The sequence below is a fragment of the Callorhinchus milii genome, unplaced genomic scaffold, assembly GCF_018977255.1.
Source record: "Callorhinchus milii isolate IMCB2004 unplaced genomic scaffold, IMCB_Cmil_1.0 Scaffold2, whole genome shotgun sequence".
Lineage (NCBI taxonomy): Eukaryota > Metazoa > Chordata > Chondrichthyes > Chimaeriformes > Callorhinchidae > Callorhinchus > Callorhinchus milii.
The window spans coordinates 26,140,576-26,160,388 of record NW_024704743.1 but is presented as its reverse complement, the minus strand read 5'-3'; the positions used below and the strand labels follow the sequence as shown (position 1 = coordinate 26,160,388).

General features: G+C 41.4%; 1 protein-coding gene across 1 annotated transcript in view; it reads right to left on the bottom strand.

The window, feature by feature from the left end:
- Nucleotides 1–19,813, bottom strand: part of zdhhc11 (zinc finger DHHC-type containing 11) — a 37,059-nt gene that overhangs the window by 2,818 nt on the left and 14,428 nt on the right. The window contains exons 2-8 of the mRNA XM_007889644.2: nucleotides 13,928–14,149; nucleotides 12,123–12,301; nucleotides 11,306–11,407; nucleotides 6,031–6,155; nucleotides 4,650–4,805; nucleotides 3,359–3,480; nucleotides 2,106–2,167 (exon numbers count right to left, since the gene is read on the bottom strand). Coding sequence (XP_007887835.1) covers nucleotides 2,106–2,167; nucleotides 3,359–3,480; nucleotides 4,650–4,805; nucleotides 6,031–6,155; nucleotides 11,306–11,407; nucleotides 12,123–12,301; nucleotides 13,928–14,149 — 968 coding nt within the window. The remainder of the gene's footprint in view (nucleotides 1–2,105; nucleotides 2,168–3,358; nucleotides 3,481–4,649; nucleotides 4,806–6,030; nucleotides 6,156–11,305; nucleotides 11,408–12,122; nucleotides 12,302–13,927; nucleotides 14,150–19,813) is intronic.

Sequence of the window (19,813 nt, the reverse complement as noted above, 5' to 3'; positions counted from 1 at the left end):
AGGAACAGTAATAAAAATAATCTTTGCATTTGATATAGCGCCTTATCATGTCTTCGAGACGTCTCGAAGTGTTTCACAGAATATACTGTAAAGGGAATTGACTGTATATTTTGTGGGTGAAACATATATACACACACACGACAAGAGATCAAGCAGTATTAACCTACTTTCCAATTGATGAGTTTGCATCTACTCTGTGTGGAACTGGCACGACGTGTGGCGCTCTAGCAGTTGCTTACTTTATGCATGATCTACATTTGCAACCACTCTCCGGAAAGAAATCATGGGTGTTACACTCACTGTGAAATTTGGTATGCAAGCCACAATTTAATGCACAGTTGCATATCTGGAAAGGGCATCAACTTGGGTCCCACATTTCATAATGGTTTACACAGATATGTAAAGTGGCTCAACTCAGCCTGAATTTATAAAATATACATAATAACAGCCGCACTCGTAAAATGGTAATGCGATGCTACCACATTTCCTGTTTAAAAAGAAAACTCCTCTGGTGTATGAAACCAGTTGGAGATGGTGGGATGGGGCGGAGGAAAGACCCAGTCCAGCAAGGTGTAAAAACAATGCCGATACCACCATTTATCAGCTTTTTCACCGCCGGTATTTTTCAGTGCCGAAGACTGCCAGGACAGGCATTGTAATTGTTTGAATCCCGCGAACAGAAGATAGTGAATAAGTTATCTTCTACTCGCGGGATTCAAACCAGGTCGAAGTTGATATCTCTGGCCACTGAAGGCCAGCAAGGACGGTGAGCATGTTAGGAGAATGGCCAGCAGGAGTGTGGGCCATGGAAACTTTTCNAAAAAAATTTGGCTTCAGGCTTGGTCCAGCTAGATCCAACTTCCAGATTTTAATAATAATAATAATCCTTGCATTTTATACAGCATTTTCACATCTTCTCGACGTCTCAAAGCGCTTCACAGAATAGACTGTAAAGTGAATTGACTGTATATTTGTGGGTGAATGCGGTAGCCAATTGCGCACAGCAGTGTCCCACAAACAGTCGTGAATTGAAAATGACCAATTTATTATTCTTTTGTTTTGAAGGGATTATTATTAGGCGTTAGCCATCAGATACCCATTCCGTGATATGAACTTATTATTTCAATTTTTTTGGGTGTTTTAGGATGGACGCAGAAAGGAAGAAGTCGCATGGTAAATCCCATACTATATTGTCACACTGTAGTGGCTGTGCTTAACAATTTCTAATAAAAATAATACCTGATGTATCACGTTTTACATTGGGAGGACATTTCAAAGCACTTCACCAGACTTATTAGAGTGTAGTGATTATGTATTTTAGTAAGTGAATGCAACAGCCAATTTTGCACGTAACAATGTACCACAAACAGCCAGGAAATGAAAGGCCTCATTTTATCTGGAGGATTGTTGGTCAGGATGACATCTTCCACTTTTCAAATAGTACAAAGGGATCTTTAACCAACTACTAGAGCAGGCAGATGGGACTTCAGTTTAATGTCTTAATCAAAGGACGGCATCGGTATGTCAACCTAGACTATGTCTAAACATGGGGGTTGAACCCACAATATTTTAATTTAGAGTGCTACCAACTGAGCCAGGCTGCCAACTTCAATTTCATTGCAATTCACATTTACAATCTAACTTGCCCCTTCCCTATATTACATTTGTATCTGATTTCAGTCTCAGTCTTCAGTTTAATATCAATCTTCAATTAGAGCCTGACCAACCCTGCTTTTGGTAAATTAAATCAAATGTGGTCAAGTCCAAATAATTTCTACCTGCCAATTGGTCAGTAACTTTTTATAACCCTTATCCCGGGATGAGCACAATCATACACGAGACATCGCATTTAATGACATCTCAACATTGAGCGTACAACTCATCTGTTCACTGTACAAATGAAATAAAATGACTCTTGGTGATTTTTGTTAATCTATTAGTTGTTTAAGCGTGAGGGAATTAAACATAGAGGTGTTGCACCACAAGTGACGTTAAACTGTATCCGAGTTGTGGGTAATGCCCATTGTGACAGAAGCTTTGACAACGAAGAAGTAAGTGGAGGATGTTGAATGAGCAAATATGTTGCATGTTCTCAAATAGCTTACCTTGACCTGGAGGCTGTTGTGGTAAGTTCTGAATCTAGCTGAGTCTTTGCTGTGGGCTTATCCTGCAAAGAACATAACACATCACATCACACATTACCTGGGTACCTCAGGAGCAGGAGCCACAGCCTAGTGGGACTTTGCAGGTTACTCAAGGTGAATTCTTGGATGGTGTTATAATAAAAGCATCTCAAAGAGCATCACCAGGTTTACTGTAGAGTGGATTGACTTTGCATTTTGTGGATGAAATGCCGCAGCCAGTTGTGCATAGCAATTTTCCACAAACAGCCATAAAGCGAGTGACCAATTTTATCCAGGGGATTTGTTGGCGAGAACATGGTACCCAGTATACAGAAATGGGGAAATCTTTAAGTCGGACCTCGGGGCATTCCCACCCGGATTTTCGATTTCTTTGACAGATACTATCCTAAGAATTACTTTTCGAAGTAAACATTTAAAATTTATAGCCTATTCTAGAGGGCACAGGTGGAAAAAAAATTAGTTACCTCAAGAAATAAAAAAATGGCTCCATTCTGAAAAGCCTGGAGAGAGAAACCATTGGGGTATCAGGCCCCAAAACTATTCTTTTAAAAACCAAATCTCTGTACTGTTCTTTAATTTATGTCAACAATAATACAGGGATAGAAAGTATTTGTAAATACTGAAATGTTGATCCACTCTTTGAATCATCCTCACATTTATGGGACAGGACTAAAGTCCGGCTTGAACTACTGCGGACGCTCTATTCTGATAAAACACTAACCCAATCTGAGTATAAAGCAATGCCATTATCATGTATCTCACGAGAGGTCACTTAGAACATGCGTGCCCTGTGGGCCAGTAGCTCCCATTAGTACTCTCCAGTGTGGATTGGCCAGATGGCTGCTCTCGCAATTGCCTCTAGTGCTGGAAATGCTGATAATGGTCACAGCAGACCAGTCTGCTTCCTGCGCTGCATCAGGTTGTGCCAGAAGTGAAGTCAATGGCAACCTATTGTTCCGGGCTAGCAGCCATTCTTTTTATCCAGACCCTTCCTAATGGGGTGTCAAGGTTTTGGATCCAAAGCACTACGTTATCCCAGTGTTTGGGAATATGCTCAAATGCTCAAGACACTCTATAGGTTCGGGTAATGTTGATAGACAACCTGCAGCATTGGATATAAAACACAGAACGCAGGCTCTCTGCAAAGAGGTAAAAATTAAACTGCAACTGGACAAAACCTAGGAAGCAGAGCTCTGGGAAATGAAAGGCTGTACCTGTGCAGAGGTCATTCTGGCAGCAGCAGTGCGTGCTGACTCGGGATCGTTCCCATGGTCTCGCACATTCTGACTGTGGCGTTCTCGCACTATGTACTCATATGTACTCAATTTCTTGAACACTGTGGAAACACACATATTTCACTTACTCTTATTTCCGTAAATGTATCTACTGATGTACTCTCTCTCTATACTAATAATAATCCTTCTATTTGCTGTAGAGCTTTATCACATATACATATATATTAAAAAAAGCAACCGTTTCTTTCTGTAGCTTATGTGAGATGTTAACATTACAATAAATTGTACTAGATGTAGGACTTAGTACAAACGAGGATTGTACCCCTCCTTTCCCTAAGTTTTTTTCACTTTCTGATTCCTCTGTTTCTAGGCTATGAAGCTCCCATAGCCAAGAGGAGAACATTGTGCTGATCTTAGACAACAACAACAAATTGCGCCTTTTACAACAGGAGGATCTCCCAAGGCACTGGGCTAGGCACTAGATAAGTGGAGTCCTGTAGCTCAGTGGTTGGAGCACTCGTTTTGCAAGTGAGAGACCTGAGTTCAATTCCAGGCAGAGGGCGAAACCTTGGGCAAGTTTCCTTACTCCACACAGAGCCTAATAATAATCCCTCCAAAAACCAAAACAATAATAAATTGGCCATTTTCAATCTACGACTGTTTGTGGGACATTGCTGTGCGCAATTGGCTGTCGCGTTCGCCCACAAATATACAGTCAATTCACTTTACAGTGTGTTCTGTGAAGCGCTTTGGGACGTCCTCCCGACATGAAAAGCGCTATATCAAATGCAAGGATTATTATTATTATTAAAGGTATACAAAGCAGTGAATAAAAACAGGTACATTTGATTCAGCCTCTGTCTTGACCCTCAATGGGAGGTGTGGATCCCTGTTTGGTGTCTCTGAGCAGAATAAGTTGAACTTGTGAACCTTCACTATGCACACGTCAGCACTCCAATGTGCAGCACTCATGCATCATTCAATGGGTGAGTGTTTTGCAGGAGTTTAAGGTGAGGATTATTAGTGGAAGAGGTATTAAAGGGGAGGTTAGAAGAATGCTTAGATTCTTTGGGCAGAAGGTTAGAATTCTGAATGCTCCATCAGTGGAGGAGTTAACACCAGCATATACTTGCACCAGTACCCACGCCTCCCACCTTCAGCCTATTCTGTTTGCACAGAAACTAAATTGAACCATTCCCCTCCACCAATAAATGATGCAAGGAATTGAAACGAGGCCAGTAAAAAGGCTCTGGCCCATCATTGCACTCACACAGATAAACGTGAAATCCCAGCAGATGGCCGAGTAACAGGAGCGAAGCAATACCCAGGAGAAAGGTGACACCCGCAATGACCAGAATTCCAACCTTTGACGTCTCAATGGGTGCAACAGGCAAGAAGGCTAGCCAAGTGTTATTTCCTTGTAGATCTAGGGAAACAAACAGTCAGTGATTATAGGAATAATACAATACACTGGATGACAACATTTGAACAGCAGCTCACTACTGATCACCCTGCCCATTCTAAACAGTTTAGAAAGTGCTGGTGCCGAGTGCAGTAACAGAGCCGGAATGATTGCATGAGAGCTGGGCGGTGCAATGGGTTGAAACACTATCCTAGTACCTTTGGGTCATTTGTAAGAATGCAGCCTAAGGATATGCCAAAAAGAGTTTTCTTTCCCTCTGTCCAATTCAGGCTTGCTTTTAAATCAGATGCCTCTGCCTGTGTGCTGCCTGAGTTGCACACACCATGTAAGGACGTTGGCACATAGTGAAAAACAGCCAGTGTGAATTTTCAATTTGACTTGATTATTGGAATCAAACCTGCCAACCTCCTGGACTGCGTTCATTACTCTGTTTGCAGGGAATAACAAAGATGTGGAATAGATGACCAAGGGAAGGGTGGAAACATGTTGTATCAAAAAAATTCAAGAAGGAACTAGGAAGATTTTTAGCAAAGGATTCAGCTGAGATTATAAAGTGCAGGATTGTTCCTGATGTTCTATGTTCCTATGTAGGCTTTAGTACTGCATCACAGAGTTCATTTATCCACACAGGCATTTGGGGAAGCCCTTTCGGGGGTTACCGTATACTACAGCATGTTTGTTGATATGAGCTAACTATTATTGTGCTCTGTTTGACAATTGACACAAATTTGTTGATTTAACAATAATTGTACTGTTATTGCAATTTTAAATCAAAAACAATACTGTAAACACAAATCGAAATGAAATAGATATTTAAAATTGCATTTTATTTATTTATAAGCACACAGGGGCAAATGCACTAAACCTACCAAATAGAGGAGAATAATTATCCATAACAACAATTTCACTGCGCTGGGTGAACAGGAGGAGAATGATCCTTCTCTCATAAAAACAAACTAAAATAGATTGATAGATCAAATTTAGTGTCTCGCTGAATGCATTTTCAATTGGATGGAGAGCATAAGCCCTTCAAATTCTGATGAGTGTATGGAGAAAGAGAAAAAAAATTCTAAAGGTCAACTCAGCCTCATGTGCTCTACACTGATGAATGAGCTCATTTAAGAACCATGAACAATGGCAGTCCCATATGTTTTTCTTTGCAACTGCAGAAAGGAAGCATAATGCTAATCCAAGTGTGACCCTTGAAATGAAACTCAAACAGACGTACTTTTAAACTGAGGAGCAGTGCGTAGTTGTGCAGGGTTCACAAACTGTTGGATGAAAACGTAAAGGACCACAAGCACTAGAAGCAGGATGCCAAGGACTGCCGAGACCACAGTGTAAAAGAAAAACCTGAGGAAAGAAAAACATTTTAGACGTGGGTAAATTCGGCACAGTCTCACAACTGGTTTCCCATTCACAATTCGACTTTGCAGCAGATAATAATAATGCTTGCATTTGATGTAGCAACTTACCACATTGTCAAGACATCTTAAAGAGCTTCACAGGATATATTGTAAAGCGAAGTGACTTGTGTATTTTCTGGGTAAAGTGCAGCATCCAATTTTTGTATAGCAATGTCCCACAAACAGCCACAAAGTGAATGAACAATTTTATTTGGGGGATTGTTGGCCAAAACACCAGGAGAAACTCCCTTCTCTTTTCGAATACTGTTGTACCATGGAGTCTTTAATGTCCATCTCGGTTTAACATCTCATCCAAAGAACGGCACTTCCAACAATGCAATACACCCCCAGCATTGGAATGTCAGCTTAGACACTGTAATTTCAAGTCCTGACGTGGGGTTTGAACCCACAACCTGGTGACTCAGAGGCGAGAGTGCTATCACTAAACCAGGCTGACACACAGATACGGTGAGATGACAGAAATTTGTTTTTGCAGGAATTCAAGATAAAATGCAGCTCAACACCAATGTTCTCTAATGCCTAGTCTTGGTTTCCCTTTTTAATCAGTTTCCTCTCTAGTTGTGCAAGAACTGTGTTTGACATAACATGTTGGTGAACTGTTCCCAAGCTCCCCAGTGCTGTCCATCAATACTTGCTGGAATTTTTATGGCTGATACCTCACCTACCAAAGGTGAGATGGAATAGGTGGAAGACATGAAGCAGACCAAACAGAGGTAATGAAGCAGGCCAGTGTTTGCCAAGCAAAGGCAGTAGGGCTTCGGGAGATCACAGAGGTAGGTTGGAAAGATTTGAACATTAGGACAGGAATCTTGAATTCTATCTGTTGGGTGATGGGAGCCAGTGGCGAGCGAGTGATAAGCTCACAGAGAAAGGACTTGGACTGCATTTCTTAATAGTCTGCAACTTGTCTTGAGAGGAGATGGGGGTTCAGTGAGCATGCATTCGAATAGTCAAGCCTGGACGTGATGAAGGTGAGTATAACGGTCTTAGTGGATGTGAGCGATGTTGCAGAGATGGGAGAAAGCTGACCGAGTGAGGTTCTGGATGTATGGGCTATAAGGACATTTGAGCATAGAACAAGACACCGAGATTTTGGAGTGGCTTTGTGAGTTGAAGTGTGCATCTATATAGATTGATGTGGTCGGCACCTGGATTAAGAAGGTGCTTTCCCAAGCCAAACAGGAGAGCCTCGGTCTTGCTGACATTTAGCTGGAGGACTTGATGTCTGACAGGCAGTTGCTCAAAACAGCAGCGGTCCTGGAATCGAGGGGTAGAGGCAGAAAGATAGAGATCCACCAAATCAGCATAAAATCTCCACGTGTTTAAACACTTTGCTGGGCCTTAAACAGGAGGGCAGGATCTGGGCGGTGATTGGCTATCGAAGCTGTCACTCACTTGGATGTTGGTAAGTATCGGAAACCATTCATGGGGGCACTCGGGAAATTTCCCTATTTCCCATTAAGACAATCCGTTCCTGGTTACAGTAAATCCACGCAAAGGCAGTTTGGGTTTGTACGTAGCAGAATGCAAGGCTAGACTGGATTACATTCATTTGGAATTGCTCTTTACAATAATAAAAAGTAACAATAATGATCATCCTTGCATTTGATACAACCCCTTTCGTGATGGGTGGGGGGGGGGGGGGCAGGTGGGGGGGGGCATCTCAAAGTGCTTCGCCGGATTTACTGGAACAGTGCAGTGAACATGTGGTTTTCTTGTAGAAAGAAAAGATCTCCCTCTCTACTCGGTTACTGATGTGATCGTCGATATTTTCTCCTTCCAGACTCTTCAGCAGCACTGACGAGCCCTACTCATGGTTACCAGGTTACTGTGCCAGAACAGCTCCTATGGGAACCAGTTATGGCTAAATCAGTAACAGTGCACAACAGGAGCAAAATCACAACACAAGGGGAAAAAGAAGCTTACTGGAAAGATAATCCAGATTAGTCTCAGGGCAAAATTAGTTAAGTAGCTTCTGGGCACATATTATGAATATAATCATTAAATGCAGTAGCCTTCCACTAAAGATTCTCGGATGTTCTATTATTCCCAGTAGAACACTCACTGCTTCCCTCGCCCTTCCCTGCCCTCCAGTCCTGAACTTGTCTGACCTCTTGATTTTCCTTCTAGTGGGATACAGCTCTGTAAGTGTCGGGCATCTTCCAGTAACTGGCGCAAGTGGCCATTATTTATTTATGGTCACCCGGGTGTCTTGATACAGGCAGGAACCCAACACTATGCTTAAGAGAATCCAAATCAGACAGAGTTCCATGTATGTCACCTACACATTGGAAATTCCAGTGTCTGGAATGGAATGCGCACTCTCTCCCTAGAGGGATGCACCCTTCTTACCTAAATCCAGAAGCACAGGTTGACAAGAGCCAAGGTTTAGGGATACCAGAGGATACATTGAGTTACTGCTGGAGCCTAACCAGCTAAAACTGCATAGCTTGCATTGAGAGCACATTCTGGCAAGCTTCCCACTGCTCATCCAGCCAGGATCACTTTACCCATTAGGGTTTTGATTTGCAGGGTTAACAGGAACATAGTGCCCTGCACACAGGATAGAGTCTCGGAGCTCTGTGATAAATGTACTAAACCATTGGGAGACTCAAATATGCATTGCATTCCTTCGTTACTGCAAAGCCATATAAATCCCAATAGTATTCTTTATGATGTGCTTTTCATCCTTCTCCAAAGGCTGTGATACAGAGTGCATCTACGGCTCTTACTGTAGTGCTACAAACAATATCTAATAGAAAGGGCAAATATATCACTAAATTAGGCTCTTGTAGAGATCCTTTGTGGAACAGAGCTCCTGGTGATGTTTGAGGAAGGAGAAGAGAAATAGGATTACAACAACCACAAAATTACATTTGTATAATAATAATCCTTGCATTTGATATAGCGCTTTTCACGTCGGGAGGACGTCCCAAAGCGCTTCACAGAACACACTGTAAAGTGAATTGACTGTATATTTGTGGGCGAACGCGGCAGCCAATTGCGCACAGCAATGTCCCACAAACAGTCATAGATTGAAAATGACCAATTTATTATTGTTTTGTTTTGGAGGGATTATTATTAGGGGTGTGGAGTAAGGAAACTTGCCCAAGGTTTCGCCCTGCCTGGAATTGAACTCAGGTCTCTCGCTTGCAAAGCGAGTGCTCTAACCACTGAGCTACAGGACTCCACTTAGCGTATAGCGCCTTTCACGTCCAGAGGACGTCCCAAATTGCTCATTAGCGTAGATAGCGCCAGTGGGGGAGCTAGTTAGACATAATGGGCTGAATTGGCTTCCTGAGTTGTTCTATGATCCTATGACACAAGACAAATGATCATGCCCTTTTATTACTTCCTCAGTAGGACACAGCAGATCACCTTTTCTAGATAGGTAATTTACATGCTTTCTTTAGGCTGCTTATTTGTCTGTCTTTCCATCCGCTGTAGGTTTGTTTCAGGGATTCTGAGCTCATGGTCTGGAAAGACATTCCAATGCAGTGTTGTGGGAGAGTGGTATTGTCAGAGCAGCCGTCCTTTGGATAAGTCATTAATCTGAGATCTTTTTGCCTGTTCAGCTGAACACTAATAAACCCATGATATTATTGCTGATATATGTGTTCTAAAACACTTGTGGGTCTGTAAACCAATAGATACAGTGATTTAATGGTTTCAAGCTAACCTCATGAAAAAAAATCCTTGGTATTGATATCGCACCTTATCATGTCAAATGTTTTAGAACACACAAATCTGAACAAACAGCATCAGAAACTGCAACATATTGACGGGTAATAAAAGTACCCCCCAGAAAATTTGAGTACCTCTCGAAAATAAAACAGAACATCATTCCAACAGATTCTGACAGTGGCTGTAACATTCCTAGGAATTAGGGACACTTTTTCAACAACAACAACATCATCTTGCATTTATATAGTGCCCCTCACATAGGGTAGCCCTCCAGTCTGCTTTTTTAGCACAAAAGAGGAATATCATTTAGGACCAAATGGGTTGCTCAAGCTTAGAAATACTGGACAAGAAAAATGCGGTCAGACTGCAAAAACAGAACAGGAAAGAAGCTTTAAAAAGAACCCTGCCTGGGTGAGTAACGTCACATAAAACCTGCAGTGAATCCATAACAATGTCCGAATTTTACTCATTAGCTTCTGTTGTTTTCAATGGGAATAGGAATTGTTTCACCTGCTGCCTCCAGGATCCGAAATGATATAATCCTTAATGTGCTATTAATGAAATGTTTAATAATAATCCTTGCATTTGACATAGTGACTTATCACATCCTTGAAAACGTCTCAAACACCTTTACAGGATTCCATGTGAAGTATAGTGACTGCATATTTGTTAGTGATCTACACCAATGATTTACAAACAATCGTTATGTTATAAATAGGTCAAAATTTCACATCAGGTGAGTATTCAGTTCATCTTGCTGGGTTCACAACAAGCAAGGCCTGAAAATAAAACAGGGACTTTGGCAGGTGAGACCTCAAAGCCTGCATGATTCTTGACATATTTTAACAGCAATTTTGTATCTCAGATTGGGTCCTTTCAGTGCACTTTTCAGAAATTATACAAATTGACATCCTGTAAAGCGACAGCTGAAAGCATTGCTATTTGGGATCTCAAGATTTTTTGTTGACTTCAGCTATTATTCAGAAGTCAGGGAAGGAGGGAATTTCCAAACACATTTCGTCATTGTCCTTTAAATCAGGAATGAATGTGTTTAGGAATACCACAATCTTGACCCCAATGATTCCACCGCAGCTGCTCCAAGTGCTATTCACAGCTAAGTGCCAGATAGTGCTGGTGCCATACACATTGCAATCTTACTTTGAGCTGACACATATTGGCAAAGAACCCGCCACCAAGGTGTAGCTTAAGATAATTCCGAAAAGATTATTTTACTATATTTTTAACTGCAAAAATATAATGAAAATTAAAACACTTTTGCATGAAATCCCTACCACATCCCAACTTCCTCATCTGCTTTGTGCCACACAAAATTGATTAAAAAAAACACCCTGGATTCACAACAAGTCAATGCTTATGTGCCACTCAACTCACCAGTAGTTCCTTGCTCCCACACAATTATTCAGCCACTTGCAGTGATGATCAAATTCAGAAACGCACTTGTTACAGGAACTGCAATGTTTGGCTTTTGATCCCCTAGAAAAGCAAACGATTCTTTCAGACATTTGTTGGTATGACCTTAGCGCTACTGTCCTCTGCTTAATAGATTTCACAAATGTGTTCTCTCTTCAAATCATCAACAACAATCCTTACATTAGTGGCAGCATCTTTCACATCAGGAGAGCATCCCAAAGTGCTTTACAGGACATACTGTAAAGTGTTTTGGGACACTCGTGTGTGTTTTCCGTTAATGACTGTGTGTTTTCCATCAGTAGCACAATATTCAAGCTGTAAGTGACTGAGCTCGGTGATCATAGTCTTTATAAAGGACTACAAAATGTGAAAGGTGCTTGTAAAAAGGTGCTCGATAAGTTCATATCCGTGCATTGAATACTGCATTTGAATCACTGATGAGCGTACAATGCCAAATCTTGCCACATTAGGAGTTAGTTAACTTCAACGAATGTGAAACATAGAGCACACTGAGCAATGAATAACTTCCAACACATCTGAGATACCTTGGGAGGGACACAACTTATACCAAAGAACACAAATTGAAATGATTTATCGAGATCAAATCGACAACAAGCCAAAAAAGAATACAGGTTTTGCTAATTGTTGTCATTAAGGTGAGTATAATATCCCTCCTCCTCCAAAATATGCATAGTCCATTAGTGCTCAACATTCAGAGAACCGGTTAAAATCGAACACCTAGAATTAATTCTGTGAATACAAATATGGCAATACATACACATCCACCTCACACAGGTAGCAGTGTAGATTCTGAATGACATGAGGATGCTTAGTCCGATCAAACATTGGCATGGGAGTGTTGTAATTCTTTTTGGCACGCACACTGTTGTCAGCAGGGTCAATGGAAACAGCAACCAAGTGAACGACAAAGTGAAAGACAAATATCAGGCCAATTATCTAGATATGTTAAGAGTTAAGGAACAGAATCAGAGATAGATTGACAGTAAGGGGAAGACAATGAAAACTGTTTTAAGCACATTGCTCAAAATAATTATTTAGAGGCAAATTAGGAGAATAGGTTTAAACGTTTTTTAGTAAATGAATGGAAGATGGAAAAATATATACTGCACGATATCTCTCTGGTGATAAAGGGATCTTTTATATAATAATCTTTTGTCGTTCTCAAATTTCCCATTTAAAGTAATAAAATGATTGCTTTTTCAATTGGAATAACAAGCCTGTGCTTCAATTCCTTGCCTACTAGCACTAACAAAATTTGACAAATGCAGCTTTTTGACCATAGTGTTTTCTTTTTAACTATTTTTGCTTTGAAGAAAGGTTTACACATTAATTTGCCAGTTAAAGTGTAGTTATTAATGTGCAGATAGCTGTTGTAAGAAAACAGAAGTACATTATCTCTATCCTGTTCAATGGCAAACAGGAAATACTAGGTGGACAGCAAAACAGACAAATGATTGTTTCTCTTCCTTCTGGCTCCCTTACATCTTCACAACTGTTTATTTTACTATTTTTTTCAGCCGAAAAAAATTACCTTTCAGGTTTTTAAGTCTTCCTCTTCAGTCGTCAATCACTAAGCCATCTCTCATCCAAATACACACATCTTCTCTGCTCAGTCTTTGGCCCTTTCTGCCCCATCCCCCTGCAAAGCTCCCAATCTCCTAACAATCTACAAATGTGCAATGCTTATTCTCAGTTTAACTCAGCGCAATTCTTATCTAAACTCTCCCTCACTCTCCTTTAATTAATTCTTAGAATGATTTTTAAGGTCCTTCAATATACCAAATATCTACAGACGAAACTGCCTCTGTTCTGGCTCGTGAATCTTGTAAACCCAGTAAAGATCTTGTTCAAAGCTTCTGTTTAAACTTGCTTGCATAGTTGCAATATAAGACAATGCAAGACAATATAAATCAAATGAATGACCTGCTGGATTATTTTCTATCGCTATTAACAACCTTTGTATGAAAAAGTGATGACATTTGCTTAGTGAGCGAAGATGGATTGTTGAACAAAGAGCTTCAGACCCTATTTTCAAAATCCATCAATGCTTTTCATTGGATATTTTATAACCTCACTACTATTGTCAGAGTTGTTGCTGTGTCTTCCTCTCGACCCCTCCTCTCCCAACCAGCTTCAGGACAGTATTAGCAACTGAGGAAAACCTCCATGCTAAAAGCTGACTTGCAATTAACATTTAAACACAGTCATGATACTGAATTCAGTCAGTATGTTGTGAAGGTACATTAAATGCTGCCTCGGTAATGACTGGTGACAATTAACAGAAACAAATTAGCAGGATTTCATAATAATAATTCTTGCATTTGATTCTTGCCTTATCACATCGACAGAACATCTGAAAGGGTTTCGCAGGATTGTTAGTGGGCAGTGTACTGACTGTGTACTTTGTAGGTGATAATGGGTTGAATTCACTATAAAATGCCACAAATGTCACCCCATCTTCTTTTATCCAGAGAAAATGAAACTCAAGGTAATTAGTGGAAAAGATATTGGTGCAACAAACACGCACGATAAGTTGACTCAATCACATTCTGTAAAGGATACAGCATAACCCACGTATTTCCAATTGTATGGCAACAACGGTATGTAAATTCCAAAGCCGACTGTAGCTAGGTACACGTACAGCACCCAGGCGATCAACTGGAATGAGTGAAGAGGCAATGTCCAGCCATTAACCCGTGAGCGAGCTGGAGGAGCAACTAGATCATTTCTGCTGTTCTCCCGTTCAGGCCCTGTCTTCCGCAATCTCCTGTCATAACAATTCATCTGAGGAAAGGGAAAGAAACAAAAGGACACCATTAACCTTTTTTGTAATCCTCAAGATAATTCATTTTCCACATTGTATTAACTGCCGCGTTCATTCATAAATTCACCAGGTGGCTGTGCGTTTAAACAATAAGGTGCAGGTGAAATTCCCGTAATGGAATTGATGTCAAAATCTGGGAACTTCATCTGGATTTAAGTTTTCTGCATTAAGATTTGGACGTTCTTGCCAGCATTTCTAAATCTCCTTTCGATTTCCAGAAGAGTTAGTTTTTGAAGTGGTCTGAATGGAAATTCAGAATGGAAATGGTCACTCCTGGACCCATCTGTTTAATTCCTCTAGATCTTTTTCACTGCTGTTCGACTGACCTTGGATTATTCACCTGATCAGGTCACTTGGTATCATCAGAAAATTGTATAATTATTAGAAACTATCTTCTTCAAGTTATTATGAATTGTGTGAACAGCAGGCATCCACAGCAGAGCCATGTGCAACAGCACCCTTCACTGCCACCCCACAATGTTTTATAATTTATGATCTGCTTCCATCACGTTTAACCCCCACTTCGTATCTGAAGGAGGTATAAGAGACATTTGCAGACCAGTGTAGGATGTGTCTAAAGGTGACACTCTGTGAGTCATGTATGTGGGATTATCACAGAAACGGAAAATGTCTTCATTTTAAAGCAGTTGTCTCGAGTCTTACAATCGGAAAGTTCTCTTATGACAGTTCATTCATGCTGCAGTTTCACTTTTTGCAGTCTACAGCGTAGGAGGCTTTGTGAGTTACTGCATTGGGAGACGCACTAAGCTCCCAATCATCATGGGAACTGTAGTTTGTGTAGAAATGGAAGGAGGCCTTAAAGGTGTGTGGGGGTAACAATTGTAAATGAAAGCTACGTTTTTGGGTGACAGATAGGTTGATAACATTGGATATCTAACTTCAAAGATAAAATACTTAGTTCAGATATAAATCTCAAACAGTGTCATTTTCAAATGAATGTTAATAACTGCAGACAAACCAGATATAAAGCCACAAGGCACAACTCCATACAGCAGACTATGGAATAGCTAAGCGCATAAGGAGTACGTGGATTGAATGCCACACTGCGTGGGTGATGGATGCAAAGCTAAACAATACAAACATCATACTGATTGTCTGCATAATCATGTCTATTTGACTTCCATAATGAATAATTTTCCTTGTGATATTTTAGTTTAGCTTCACAGCCTCAGACTAACATGTGTACAGTTTTTTCCTTGTGGGGTCAAGTGGATGAGAACAATTTGCATTTATTCATACATTGTCCTTCATGTGGGGTAGCGTCTCAGAGGGCTTAACAACGATGTAGTTTGATGAACTTCATCAAGGTTTAATTATCTTATTATTTTACATTTATTCCTAGACAGGCAATTTCCTTCACAATGAGGTAATAATTTAGAGATAAGATCATCATGTAAAACATTAGGGCTGGAGCCAGTATGTAAATGTACAAAAATGATCAAACCTCACTTATTTCTCACTTACTCTTTGGAACTCCATCCCACAATCCCTTCACCTTGCTCCCCCCTCTCTTGCCTCCTTCAAGGCACGACTCAAGACCCTCATTTTTGACTGTGCCTTTGGCCACCCTACTAGCCCCTCTGCCCTCCCTCATCCCAACCCCCCACGCTCGGGTCCTGACCCCTGACTGTTCAGCGCCTTGGGACGTCCTCCCGATGTGAAAGGCACTGTACAAATGTAATTTTGTTGTTGGTGGTGTTGTGAACCCCACTTAGATTGTGATGTTAAGCAACAATAGGGTAAAGTTTCTTGTGTTAAATGACACAAGGAACAGATTATGAAACACCACAAACTTCACCTACTAGGGGGTCAAAATTCTGTAAAGCGTTATCCAAGATTATAATGGGAAATCCCATCATAGCTAACATAACCAAAGTTGACACTCATTGAAAGCTTCGCCCAACATCTCACATAAAAGCACAGATCTATTTTTTTCAATGGGTATTGCGATTAATTTCACTCTCTGAAATGGTCCCATCCCAGTGATTTATATTACTTTGTGCTTGTAAACAAAAATGAATATTTAACAATTGTAGTAAATAATTGGGTGAAATCTGTAAAAGTCACTGCCAAGCAAGCCAACAAACAAATATTATCCAGAATAAAGGAGAGATTCTGCATTCCCTTCCAATATAGGAACATTTCCATGCGTAGGTCACATACATATGTGGAAATCTGTCTGGTTTGGTTATGATTAAGCATGGTGATGAGTTTTTGCATGTGTTAGACACCGGACTAACTCCCCAAAAAGATGAGCATCAATCTGGCTCAGTTTGTAGCACTCTTGCCTCTGAGTCAGAAGGTTGTGCTTCAAGCCTCATGCTAAGACTTTGAACTCAATCTCGTTTGGACTCCAGTGCAATGCTAGTGGAGTATTGCATTGTCAGAGCTGCCATCTTTTGGATAAGATGTTAACCTGAGGTGCTGTCTGCCTGCTCAGGTGGATATTAAAGATCCCATGGCACTATTCAAAAAGAGAAGAGTACTGGTCAACAATCCCAAATAAAATTCATCATTCACTTCATGGCTATTTGTCGGACATTACTGTGTGTACATTGGCTGCTGAGTTTGCTGACAAATACAGTCACTACAATTTACAGTAAAATCCGGTGAGGCACTTTGAGACACTTTGATGACGTGATAAGATACTATATGCAAGGATTATTGTTATTTGTAAATTAGTAAAGAAAAATAGATAAACAGAAAAAAAATTGGAGATTAAAAGAAAAGACGCAGGAAATTGTAAAATACAAGTGAGAATGCAGGAAAGACCCATCTGATCAATCAGAATACTCTTAAGCATGGCGATGGGTTTCCGCATGTGTCAGACACCTGGCTGACCAAAAAAAAACCACCCAAATGAGAAAGATTGGCCAATGCTTTGGCAGGGGTCCCTTCATTATGAATCAGTTGATCTAATTGAAACCGTCTAGCAACATTATCTACTGTACACGGAACATGTTCAAACCTGTCATGTTCTAACAAGTCATGGAAGATGTCAATTAACATTGCTGGTTATTAACGTGGCTGAAACATCAAAAACAATTCCTTATTTTCTGAAATCATTCTTTAGAGCAAAAGCCTCCAATTCATTTTATTATAATGACTGTTATTAAGATAGTTCAATGAAATAATGATTCTCTACTGAATTACAGGGTAGTGAAATATACAGCTGGAAGCTGTGGTTGAAGCAAATAGCATCAATGTACGAGGAAAACCTGGTGCATATGTGAGGGCGAAGGAAACAAAGAAAAGGACAGGGGAATAAGAGGGGTGGGAGCTTGTGTGGAGTATAAACACTGGCACGCACTGGTTGGGCTGAATAGCTTGTTTCTTTGCCTTATAACTCTGTAATTTCTATGTCATATAGTAGTATTGGAGTGACATGCATAACAATCACAAGGTATCACAAGCCATCACTACTCTACAACCTGCCTTGAAAGAAAGAAGTATAAACATCAAATGAACACCAGCTTGTCTCGCAGTGATCATTATGGGAGAATAAACCTCATTCTCATATTGGCTGATGCAAGTTTCTTAAATTGCTTTGAAAGGCAGTACCAATGTAATCAACTGCTTGAACAAAACATTTTTTTAAAAAAAATTGGATGCAAATAACTATTGTAAAATATGTTTCAGTTGCAGGCCACTTCAATATGCAAGAAATAATGTACTGTTTGTGAACAAAATTAGACTTGGTACAGTCATTCTGAATTTTGTTCGCATTCTAAAGCAAATGTACATACATTCTGCTCTCCACACTACTCTTTTCTCCTTACACTGTATATAAATATTTATACTGAGTATTTTTGGCACTAATACAACACAAATGTACCTTGATATAGCGGGACACAGATGAATCTATAGCGAACAACAGCGTGTGGCAACGGTAACACCATGACCAGGGAACCTGCAAACTTGATTGAATATTTGTTTGAATGGAGACTGAATGTTTGTAAGAATGTTGCCCTCATATTTGCATGGTATTCTTTTGGAATCAGTTAAAGGATGTTGTTTCCCTACTTTCAGCCATCTACTGCCCTGGTCAAGGTGCCAAAGACATCCTGTCCATCTGTGACCAGGGCTCCCTCTGCCTCCTCGTCCTCCTTGACCTGTCTGCTGCCTTCAAGCTTTCCATCCTCCTCCACCGCCTCTCCTCTCACCTTAACCTTCAACATTCTGTCCCTCAATGGTTCAGGTCTTATCTCTCACACCATCTCCAATTTGTTTCTGCCAACGGTTTCTCTTCCAGCCCCCGCACAATCTCGTGCGGTGTTCTTCTGGGCTCTATCATTGGTCGCCTCCTCTTCAACCTCTACATGCTCCCCCTTGCTGACATCATACGCAAACATGGGGTCAACCTCCACATGTACACAGATGACACCCATCTCTCTGCCTCCACCCTCGATTCCAGAACAAACTGACATTCTGACAGGCTGTCTGTCAGACATCAAGTTATGGATGAGAGCCAACTTTCTACAGCTGAATGTCAGCAAGACTGAGGCTGTCTCGCACCAGCACCTCCGCATCTCAGGCACTGGTAGCATCAGCATCCACGGTTGCCCACTCCACCTCACCAAGCCAGTCAGGAACCTGGGCATCTTGTTTGACCCTCAACTGTCCTTTCTCCCCCATATCCATGCCATGACCCGCTCTGCCTTCCCCCACCTCCGCAACATTGCCAGACTCCGCTACTGCCTCACCCCTCAGACCGCCGAAACCTCCGTACATGCATTCGTCAGCTCAAGGCTCGACTACGGAAACTCCCTCCTTGTCGGCCTCCCCAACTCTTCCCTCCACAAGCTGCAGATCATCCAGAACTCTGCAGCTTGTGTCCTCTCCCGCACCAGGCTCCGTGACCCCATCACGCCCACCCTCGCCTGGTTCCATTGGCTCGCCATCCCTCAGAACATGGAATTCAAAATCCTCATCCTCACTTTGAAGGCCCTCCACAGCCCCCTCCTACCTCTCTGACCTGCTGACCCCTGTTTGGTCCCTCCATTCAGCAGGAGACATGGAGCAGGCTCCGGCCATCGGCGGTCGAGCTTTCCGTCTCTCTGCCCCCACCTTTGCAACTCCATCCCACAATCCCTTTGCCTTGCTCCTTCTCTTGCCTCCTTCAAGACACGACTCAAGACCCTCCTTTTTGACTGTGCCTTTAGCCGCCCTCCTCCCTCTCTGCCCTTCCTCATCCTAACCCTGCTCCCCCCACCACACTCGGGTCCTGATTCCTGACTGTTCAGCATCTTGGGACGTCCTCCCAACGTGAAAGGCGCTTTGCAATTGTAATTTTATTTTTGTTGTTATTGTTGTCTGATTTGCATGAAAACTCATTGTCTGTAAGAATTTGTATTGTGTAAGTGTGAGAGTACAAGGAAACAAGGGGATAAAAACTCTAGGTGTTTCAGCAGGTAGGAGAGTTGCACCTTGGAGGGACCCCCTCTCTTACCTCCTTCAAGTCCAGTCTAAAGACCTTCCTTTTCAACCGTGCCTTCAGCCACCCTCCCACCACCAACCCCCTGACCGCCACCCTTTCTGACCACAACTCTCAGCTCGGGTCCAAAAAAAGTGCGCTGCGATGTCTTTCTGGTGTGAAAAGCACT